Raw genomic sequence first — 11,801 nt, forward strand, 5'->3', positions numbered from 1 at the left:
GGGGGGGGAGGCTTGGTCATTTCAGTTTCGTTGCATTATCTATCATGGCCCTGGATGTATTACACATTCTTTTGTCACATATTATTTGAATTATTTTTGGGTACTCGTATTAGTTTTCCGACACTCCTTTTTCTGTTATGGGAAACTATCTTTGTGTGTTTTCTTGATATTTCAAATATCTCAATTTGTAGAACAAGTATTTTACCTACCGCAAAAAAAAACAAAAACAAAAACAAAACAAAACTATTGCTCTTTTAAAAAGATAATTTGTTTTAGTCAGTGCTTTTAGGCTTTAAAAAGCTAATAAACAACAAAACACAAAAAAGAAACAAGAAAAAAAAACAACCCTTGCTTACTATGTGAAAAAATCGTCTCTATTATCTGAGAGCAGATATTAGAAAGCCAGTCTTGTTGTTTTCCTCTCGCAGTAAGCGAACATTATTGGCTTCGTGCGTGTCGTTTCAATTCAGTTTATCGTAATAACAACAGCGGACGGTATATTGGATGGCTGGGCAAGTCGTCTTGACTGTACTCCAGTACTCTGACAAAACGCCTTTACTTATTCACAGTAGTTTTGAGAAATCAGCGATTTTCGGTTTTCTTACAATTGTTGAGCACAGGGAATGACATTTTCAATTATCAACCGTTGACGTGCTGTGCACGATAGTGTAAATATCATAAGAAAACGAAAAAAAAAGATGCTTTCTCGAAACTGCTGTGAATAAGAAAAAGGCGTTTTGTCACAGTGCGACAGTGTAGGACCTAATATTACAGCCCAAATCTTGTGTGCGGCGAAAGATGCACTGGATGAGATTTGTGTGTGCGCTCTGGGGTATAATGTCTCTTGGGTAAATATACATGATCAATAAAGACATCAGTCCAAGACTCTGTCTGTCTGTTTGTCTGTCTGTCTGTCTGTCTGTCTGTCTGTCTGTCTGTCTGTCTGTCTGTCTGTCTGTCTGTCTGTCTGTCTGTCTGCATCTCTCCTAATTTTTACCCCCCCCCATGTGCCTCTTCTTCTTCTCCTCCTCCTCCTCCTTTTCCTCCTCCTCCTCCTCCTCCTCCTCCTCCTCCTTCCTCCTCCTCCTTCTTCTTCTTCTTCTTCTTCTTCTTCTTCTTCTTCTTCTTCTTCTTCTTCTTCTTCTTCTTCTTCTTCTTCTTCTTCTTCTTCTTCTTCTTCTTCCATTCTCTTTCAGATATGGATATATGGTTATAAATATATATCATAGAGCATTAATGTCACAGCATAGTATTGTCTGTCCGTCTGTTAAACTGTCTGTCTGTCTGTTTCTATATATATAAACACGCACACATACAATATGTATCGCTAATCTCTTTCCCCCACCACCCCTACCTCTCTCCCTTCCGCTCTTTCCTCATCCCCTGTCACTTTCTTTGTCTCCCTGCTCCTGTATATGTCATTTTCTTCCAGTTTCCTAATGTGCCTTTTGAATTATGACAGTCTGAACACGAAGAGTATAATATGCTTCCCCATATTCCTTATTACTCAAGACATTTGTTTCTGCGTTAATTCCAGCCCCCTAATCAGCAATCAGAATTTATTTGACACACTGTCAGTCATACATCATTGCACGGTCTCTCTCTCTCTCTCTCTCTCTCTCTCTCTCTCTCTCTCTCTCTCTCTCTCTCTCTCTCTCTCTCTCTCTCTCTCCCTTTTCCCATTTCCCCTTTTCCTGGCTGCAATAATTATACCACTTTTTTCTTTTCCTTTACGAAGATGCAAATCCCTAAGAAAAAAAATAATAACTTCACCTTTTTTACTTCGAGTATTGAAAAATAGACTGCCGATGGATGTGAAAATCGAACAAAGGGCGAGTTAAAAACCCCCAATAAATAGATGCTTTTTATGTAGCACGGTCTATTACGTGTCCTTTACCTCTCCGCACTAAGACATATAACAGTTCATGATGGTCGATGGTCGCGCACTCGTAATCGTGCCGATTTCGTTTTAGAAGCATTTATGGCTGGGAAGTCTCCGAGATATTATCCGGTCGCGGGAAGAGGGTGGAAGGATCTCATGCAAAAGCACGATCGCCGTCTGTCTGCCTGCCTGTCTGTCTGTCTCTTTCTTTCCATCCATCTATCCTTCCATCTACCCGTCCGTCCGTCAGTCCATTCATCCATCCATTCATCCGTCCGTCCGTCCCTTCGTATCTATCTATCTATCTATCTATCTATCTATCTATCTATCTATCTATCTATCTATCTATCTATCTATCTATCTATCTATCTATCTATCTATCTATCTATCTATCTATCTATCTTGATGCGCCTTTTACGTCTACTACTACTACTACTGCTGCTGCTTTTGCTGCTGCTACTACTACTACTACTACTACTACTACTACTACTACTACTACTACTACTACTACTACTACTACTACTACTACTACTACTACTACTACTACTACTACTACTACTACAGACTACAGTCAGATACAATCAGGAACGTCTGAGAGAGGTAAAAGTGAGCAGACCTCGACGCCAAATTGTTCATCTTATTTATTCTAGATCTGCTTCTTTGGCACTCATTCTGGGTAAGGAAAATGTAGATCTAAAGGAAACACACAGGAAGATATATCTAGCATTTCAGAGTTCCCTGTTCACAAGTACCTTGCTGCTCGGCTTTAATAACAGTCTGGACAGAGTGTTACTGTTTGGTCTAGTTATAGCAGACGGATAATATCACTGTGTAGACTTTGTGAACAATATTTCTAGTAGATATAAAAGATCGGCTTTGATATTAGTAGTTTCAGTCCCTCAATTATTTCTTCCCCCATCCCTTCTCTCTCTCTCTCTCTCTCTCTCTCTCTCTCTCTCTCTCTCTTTCTCTCTCTCTCTCTTTCTCTTTCTCTCTCTCTTTCTCTTTCTCTCTCTCTCTCTCTCTCTCTCTCTCTCTCTCTGTCTCCTCACCCCCTCTCTCTCTAAGTAAGCACAATACTTGACCTCGTGTAACTTCCTCTTCAGACTCCTCTGTCCTTTCTCGATCTCTCTCTCCCCCGCCCCCATTCTCATCTCCAGCCTTTTCTCTACCGCACTCCAATTATCACCACCTCAACCACGACTCGCACCGGCCTCCTACTCACCCCACGCGCCTTATCCCTCAATCCCCACCCGATTTCCCCCAAGGTCATCACCCCGTTGCATGTCTGCGTGACGTCACTACGCTTCATGGGTTCCGAGGTAGCCACCCACTCCCTGTAGGGAACATTGCTCGGCCGTTGCACCAGAGGCTAGGTCTGTTAACTGACCTTTATCTTATCAGCTCTTTTCCAATGCTGGGCGATTTATCGACCATTGAAAAAATAAAGTATTTTAACGCACCCTTCAACACACTTTAGATCGACCCTGTGGGTGGTTGATTTGTGCTCTGGTGTGGTTTGCTCCCTATTTCCTATCAAACATCTATCGTCCTTATTTCCCCCCTTCTATTTAGTGTTTGTTACTCTCTTGTAACACCTCTAATCTTCGGCGCTTATATGACCTTAATGGCATTTCAGTGCCGTAAAACACTTACTCCAACTAAATCTTAGATCGACCCTGCCTATCAAGGCCAACCCTGGCTGAGAGGGATACAACATCCCAGCAGAAAGACAGATAGTCCATAAGAATTTCTCAACACTCGGGAATCGAAATTGGGTCTCATACGTGCGAAAGCGGAGCGCCAAACCGCTAAACCTCAGACACTGGTTTACATACCGTCGAAAGAAAAACCCTTCTCAAGTGCCAAAATCGCAACAAAAAAAAAGACCACCGTAGAAAAAAGAAATAATAGCAATATTCGTTAAATAAAGTGCTACGTTAATTATACACATTTTAGCCATACATCTAGCATTAACAAAGAAGAATTAAAAAAGGAACGCTATCATCTTGCAATTAATTACAAACGATCAAAATCTAAAATGACTTATGACAGTTGTTATTTTTTTTTCAATGGTCGGAATGAAATCAGAGCTACCCTTCTCTCTGGGAGACCAAACACATGGAAAACGCGAAACAGCAAAACACTACATCTGAATTTAACACATTACAACGCTTACTTCACACACACACCAGTTTCTGACCTGTATATATACTCAAGCACTGATGGCATTTCTTACGGTTTTGCAACGCCAAAAAGGTAATTCATTACAATGTAGATGTTTTACACCCCAACCGACACAATTAAGTTCATTTTAGGAGGTGGAATTCAACCTTTCCTGTCTGGGCCAACCTGAGCTGAGAACTAGACAACGTCCCATATCCTGATGCTCGATGAAACTCGTCCCCGCATGGGATTCTATCTCACGTTTTCCGCTTGCCATGGTGCGTAGCCGCAACATCACAGATGCCCATCAATCATGACCGCCTGGTCAAAGGTTAACCCTATCCGTACGCCCTGGGGTCATTTTGTACCCCCGGGGTTGTATTCTTCAAATTATTTTAGAATACTTCTAGTACCAACATCTCTTTGAAACTTTCAGTATTTAAAAAACATTTATTTTGACAGACTGCTATGCAAAGCGTACAGATCAGATTAACGAGTAAATTTCCTCTTTGAAAGTGGTGGCACCTCGTGTATCTTCCTTTTCATACCCCTTTCTCCTCTCTCGATCTCTCTCTCCTCCGCCCCCATTCTCATCTCCAGCCTTTTCGCTACCGCACGTCGTATGGATACGATAGTAAAGCACGACGTACGGATAGGGTTAAATATCAACACAAAGAGTTAAACATCTCATTTCTTAGAAAACCAACCATCAGAAGTCAAGCAAAATCACTCAAAATCTCAAAACTTTCGCTGGTGTGCAGATCCCTCCACCCCCCGAAAAAAAGGATAATGATTTAAAAAGGATCCCTTAGTTCAGTTCCCATAACCCTTGCACCTATTTTGAGTCTTGTAAATTTGTACCGTATCTAAGCTGCGTAGTATGACATGCGCGGTACCTTGCTGCATTAGTTGTAGTATTCCCATACGTTCTGCCCTTTCGCTGATTCTATGGCCTTTTGCACGTTCCGTCAGAGGGCATTGCATGACCGTTAAGATTTGGACCCTGTGTTTGGTCTGTGCATTGACCTTCTCTTACGAAATCTATCATGTTTGCAAGCAGCACTGAATTAAGAACAGCAGAGAGAGAGACAAAGAGAGAGAGAGAGAGAGAGAGAGAGAGAGAGAGAGAGAGAGAGAGAGAGAGAGAGAGAGAGGATCGAAGGCAGAGAGGAAGAGAAAGAGAGAGAGAGAGAGAGAGAGAGAGAGAGAGAGAGAGAGAGAGAGAGAGAGAGAGAGACACACACAAAGAGAGAAATAGGGGAGGGGGGGGGGGACAGACCGAAAGTGATCAGACATATCCTTAAACATCGAGTCGATAGATTCGTGTATCAGATCGTTATCCTTAAATTACAATGTTCTATCTGATATTTTAGTCGTTTTGGGTTACTAAGACCAGGAGGTCAGAAACCAACTGTTCTATCTTCTCTTTCAAAATCGTAAGATTATTCGGAGTCGTTATAAAATTATTCAAAGAATTGCATTCGAAAAAGCTGGAAATGTTGTGAAACTCAAATTTTTTTAAACGTTAAATTTGTCAAAACTAGGTATACTGAGCGAATAGAACTTTGTAATTCTAAAGTAGCGAGATGTCGAGGATGCTTTATAATAATAATAAATAGCATTTGTATAGCGCATGTCCCCACTCGAAAGCAAGCTCTAAGCGCTTTACACTATATTATTACCACAGCAGACCATAGAACACTCAGAAACATTCTCAGCTTCCCGGGAAGCATGCAGTGCAAGCAGCTGGTTAAGCGCCAAAACACTAACAAACTGACAAGATCTTTCACTGTCATTAGCTGGGTACGCGGGTGATGTGAGGAAAATTCGTGAAAAGTGTCTTTCCCAAGTACACAACGTCAGGCCCGCGGCTCGAACCCCCGAAACCGCAACCTCACGATTACGAGTCCTGTAGCCTAACCACTGGACTACCGACGCCACTTTAGAGGACGGTCAGCTACAGCTGATAGTGACACAGTTAATAGTGAGTTGTCTCACTCGGAGATAAATGGTATCAAAATTATTGTAAGTTATTGTAAGGCATCCTGATGAAATCAGGCGCTCGTCAAATTAACGAAATCAAAGAAACGTGCATTTTTCCTCAAGTTTGGCAATTTATTTTCAAATTTGTGTTTTTTGGCTCTACGTCTTTTATGTCCATATAAAAACACATTTCTGAGTACTTTTTACTGAAAAACGTTGGCACAAAATATGGACATTTTCAATTTTCAAAGACTCTCAAGCTATTGAATTTACCAAACTTTGGTGGTGGCCCTCATATGACCTTATGCAGTTGCGAGCGCCGTAAAACCCTCTACTATAAAAAACAACAACTTTGGTGGCCATTTTCTCGCTAATTTTACCTCTGAAACCAGGCTACCCCCCACCTCCTTCAATTGCCAATATCTCAAGTTCTTATCCAGATGGATGCGATTTTTAAAAATAGAAAGCAATGTACATGAACAGGCTTTACCTTTAAGTTAATACCAATAACTCCACATGCCCAAAAATTGACGAGTGCCCAATTCCACCACGTCGGGACACAATACCTGGACCTGTTGTCGAAGCCAGGCTAACAATGCCGGTCGACGTGCTTGTATAGATGGGCTTACGTGTGTGTATTTATTGGTGGGTTTCCAAAAGATAGGTCGTGTCTCAAGACTATTAATCTGGTAAGGTCATTGCTCCGTCAGCATTTTACACTTGCTTTAGTTCATGAGCTCATATATCTCGTCAGAAAAATGTCGAATTGCATTTTCCCGGATTTACATGGCTGCGATGCAGGGTTTGTTTGTACTATTTGTTAGCGAAGGAGGATACCAGTGACCACGTCTGTGATTTCTAAATATGCTTTTTCCAATATGAATTTAGATCTGGAAAGCCTATTGAAGGCTTTAAATTATGGAAGAAGACGGCATTCCCTAGCTACAAAAAGGAAACGGCCATAATTAATGTCCTACAACTCCATTAATCAACAACAGTTACATGAAAATGTTTATTAGTCTTTTTGAAGCTTATTCGTAGAGGGTTGAAGACCATATTATTGCAAAATGGGCTGAACTTAGAAAGTTGCAATCAACGTTCCGCCAGTTAACGTGCTTTATATTTCGTACGAATAATATTCTTCGTTATCGTATTTTCCTTTGACAATTTTTACCTATGAGTGTATTTTCAAATCTAAACTGACCACTTGAGTTTGGTCACTCTTAAAGGCCTACTGCCTATACATAAGCTATGCATGTATAATGTATATGTACACACACACACACACACACACACACACACACACACACACACACGCACACACACGCGTATATATATATATATATATATATATATATATATATATATATACAACATAATACACACACACACACACACACACACACACACACACACACACACATATATATATATATATATATATATATATATATATATATATATATATATGAAATAATATATATACATATATTTATGCATATATAATAAATACAGATAGATATACATATACATTATGATATCATTACACATATACATAAACATTTACGTTCACATATATACATATACATATACATCTATATATATGCATATATATATAAATAAATAAAGACATAATATATATATATATATATATATATATATATACATATATATATATATATATATATACATATATATATTTATATATATATATACATATATATATATATGTATATATATATATAACACTGTAATATATATGTCATCATACACCATATGAGATATGACTTGCAAATCGAAATTTCCCCAGAGTGTGTCTGGTGGCAAAGTGGTTATTTGATTTGCGTCCCACTCGGCCCTATCATGGCCGTGTTGTGTTGCCAGAACTGTGCGCGATGCTACCAAGTGCTGCCTCTCTAATTGAATTAAACATGAGAAATATATATATATGTCCTAAGCACTGGCAAAGAGATGGCAGCACGGTATAAGAAACAGTGATGGACGGCAGTTTTTCTTCTATTTTCTTTTTTTTTAATGGAGTATAAGAAACAGTGACGGCAGAATCATCGATTGTGTTCGGTCATTTTTTTTTTTTTGGTGGTGGTGGTTGGGGGGGGGGGGTGTGCATATGGTATAATATGGTCTTCTGCTGTCCCTTTAGATTTATTATACAGATGGGCATCGCTGGTTCAATTACTGATCATCATCATCTCCAGCCGTTTCACTTTGAGCTCATGAAACAAATGTGTAGTAGCGTTTCTGTTAGTCCAATACGAGGCATTGGTACAATAATTGAGCGGAGGAACATAACCACAAAGGAGAAAATGGAAATGGGTAGTAGGTGTGACCATTGGGGTAAAGGGAAGGGGAGGGAGGGTTAGGAAAATGTTGCAGTTGGCGTTTGGTGGTTGGGGGTGGGGGTCGGTACATCCTACTTTGGATGATGTACGAGATAGGTTCCAATACGTCTTCATAATAAGGATTGTGTGCTTTTGGGGAAGGTCTCATTTTTTAGACAAAACTTAAGTACATACGCTAACCTCTTTTGTTAATGAAGAAAACAAACACGTATTTATTAGTACTTAGATAACCCTATAGAGAGAAATAATGGTAGAAGACTGAAGTTTTAACGAGACACGTAACAAAGTGGACGTAAATTAATCTTGGGTTTCAGCTTCCATCTCACACGTAGATGAGTTAAAGCAAGAGTAGAAGAGACCATGTGTAAGGACATCTCTGTTGTATATGTTGTAAATGACGCACTATAGAACAGACCATGTGTAAGGACATCTCTGTTGTAAATGACACACTATAGAAGGGACCATGCGTAAAGACATCTTAAATGACACACTATAGAAGAGACCATGCGTAAGGACATCTCTGTTGCAGTTGTAAATGACGCACTATAGAACGGATCATGTGTAATTAAGGACATCAGTGTTGCAGTTGTAAATATCACACTATAGAACAGACCATGTGTAAGGACATCTCTGTTGTAAATGTTGTAAGTGACACACTACAGAACAGTTAAAAGGCGGGCTGCTCAAGACCTCCCCCTCCCCCTTCCCTCCCTCCCTACCTGGGTGTCGGGGAAAAAGGCCAGCTGAGCTGAGCTGAACCACGCAGACAGTATAGTCCTTGAAACTGAAATATCCCCCTCTCGCGGAAAGTGAACTCATGCACTCTGTGCGCGAAATCGAGAGATGAACCTTTGCTGCACAGACGCCAGTGCTCCAACTTGTAATTACGTGATCGATAAAAATGAACCACAGACATAGACACTTCCGAGTGCTTTGGATCGAAAGGGACAAAGTGAACACTGCGCAGACTGGTGTGTGGAAGAGGGAAAGCACCTAATCTTACGTACATTCTGCTTCGTATCTCTACTGGTAATTAACGTTGACGCCTGAATTTTATCGGAGAAGGAGCCAGAGCATGTTAACTGGTGTGGCTTTAAAGTTAAGAAGAGCAGATTGATAGTAAATGTCTTGCGTACCCGATTGACACAAGTTAAACCACTTGGGAGGCTAGGTGCTTTGACTCTATCAGGGCCAATTCCTGTGATGTGGGATACTCTCAATCAGCTTGAAAGACTTAAAGACGTCATGAGAATGTGAGAGAGTGAAAGAGACAGGGGGAAAGAGGGAAAGAGATTGAAAAAGTGAACGAGCAAGCCAAGTGAGTGAGTGCGTGAGAGAGAGAGAGTGAGAGTGAGTGAGAGAGAGAGAGAGAGAGAGAGAGAGAAAGAAAGAAAGAGAGAGAGAGAGAGAGAGAAAGAAAGAGAGAGAGAGAGAGAAAGACAGAAAGAGAGAGGGTGAGAGGGATACACAGCACTCGACAAAATGGCGTCTTGTTTTTATGGTTATATACTTCTCGTCTTCTGCGAAAGAAAAAAACCCAAACAGCAACAACAAGCCAATACCAGCTGGCCTACCCTCCCCCTCTCCCCCCCTTATACAAACCCCCAAAAAACAAACAAAAAAACAACCCCTAAGCAAACAAACTTCAACATAAGATGTAGATCTGTCGGCCTGACGAACCCAGTTCAATTTTTGTCGTAGTTCAAAATCGTTATGGTCTTCTCTTGCAGAGCATAATATGTAAGGCAGCGTGGTTGAATTAGGATCTCGTCAAAATAATCAAAATGAAGAAACCTGCATTTTCCCGCTGGTTTGTGAATTTTTATCAAATTTTAGTTTTTTGGCTCAACACCTTTCAAGCCCATAAAATAACTCATTTCTGTGTGGATTTTTCTTAAAAACGTTGATTTAAGGCACAAAAAATTTAAATTTTCAGTTACCACGGACTGACTCTAAAGCTTAGGAAATAACTAATCTTTGGTGGCAATTTTCTCACTAATTTTACCTCTGAAAACAGGTGACCCCCACCTCCTTCATTCGCAAATATCTCGACTTGTATTCAAGATAAATGGATATTTTTTTCATTTAAAAAAGACAAGTGAACAAGCTTTAAATTGACACCAATGCCCAAAAATTGACGAGAGCTTGATTCCACCACGCTGCCTCACATATACATATTTTCTGGGACCAAATTTCTGCACACCAGCAGGAAAAGCAACAACGATATCAACCAGCTTTAATTGTCTTATTTGTCCCTGTGGACGTCTTTGCCGACACAAAGATACGACGTGCGTTTTCAATTTACCCAACCTTTGAAAAAAAAAGAAGAAAATGAAATCTGTCTGTGTCGATACCATAATTCAAACACTTCGAGAATGTAACATGCCTCTGAGAGGCATGACATGTCGCCACGCAATCTTTAGGTTTCAGATTATTGGTTTCTGTACTCTACAAGGGTTCAATAATATCCCACATAATCTTTTTATATATTTTTGGGTAATGCTGCGTCCGCTAACAAATCTGTGCTTTATTTTTTGGTTCTGTTTGTTTTTGTTTTCTTTTCAACAAGTTAGTTTTAGTAGAGGTTTTACGGCGCTCGCAACTGCATAAGGTCATATAAGCGCCAGAAGACTAGAGATGTTACAAGGGAGTAACAAAAAATAAAAAAGAAGAAGGGGCGATAAGGACGATATATGTTTGATAGGAAAGAAGAAGCAAACCACACTAGAACACCCACCAAACACCCACCTTTTCAACAAGACATGGTATCACGTGATTATTCTTTTGAGATGTGGTTCGTTTTTTTATGTTTCTTTCTTCGGCAAGGCAAAAGGCCTACGCCGATGTTAACGTCATGTAATTGAATGAACAATCATAATCATCAAAACACTCACAGAATATCTACCACCTCTTCTGAACTTCTATTCTAATGCATTGATGTATGCGGGATAAACACGAAGTAGAACTGTAACTGGTCCCAGCGGGCATGCGGGCATTGTTCATTTGGTTCGCTGGCTTGAATCATTTATTCCGTGATGGGGGTTGTCTTTTTCGCTCCAGAGGAAGCAATGCAACGCAAATGGCGATCAATATATTGTAGGGAAATGCAAGACGACAGACAGACATAATGAAAAAAAAAAAGAAGATATACAAAGGGCCTACTGATGGCGCCCCTCTGGCTGGCTGCGTCATTGAAACAGCTTTAAAAAAAGAAGAAGAGATACACCATTCTTCGGTTTATTCATACACTCGGGCAGTGATGTAAGCACCTATCCATCGATTGAACCATCCGTGCACCCACTGATCCACCACTCTGTCATTCATCTCACTCGTCCACAATAATAATAATTCCTCCACTCCCACGCTAAAGGTCTGTAGCGCGCGCGCGCACACACACACACACACACACA

The 11,801-nt window shown here is 40.3% G+C and overlaps 1 protein-coding gene across 1 annotated transcript in view; it reads right to left on the reverse strand.

The window, feature by feature from the left end:
- LOC100533376 (noninactivating potassium channel) overlaps positions 1-11,801 on the reverse strand; it is a gene marked incomplete in the record, with an annotated part of 91,110 nt that overhangs the window by 34,908 nt on the left and 44,401 nt on the right. The window contains 1 exon segment of the mRNA NM_001204664.1: positions 10,332-10,343. Coding sequence (NP_001191593.1) covers positions 10,332-10,343 — 12 coding nt within the window.

This window comes from Aplysia californica, unplaced genomic scaffold (genome assembly GCF_000002075.1).
Source record: "Aplysia californica isolate F4 #8 unplaced genomic scaffold, AplCal3.0 scaffold00285, whole genome shotgun sequence".
Taxonomy (NCBI): Eukaryota; Metazoa; Mollusca; class Gastropoda; order Aplysiida; family Aplysiidae; genus Aplysia; species Aplysia californica.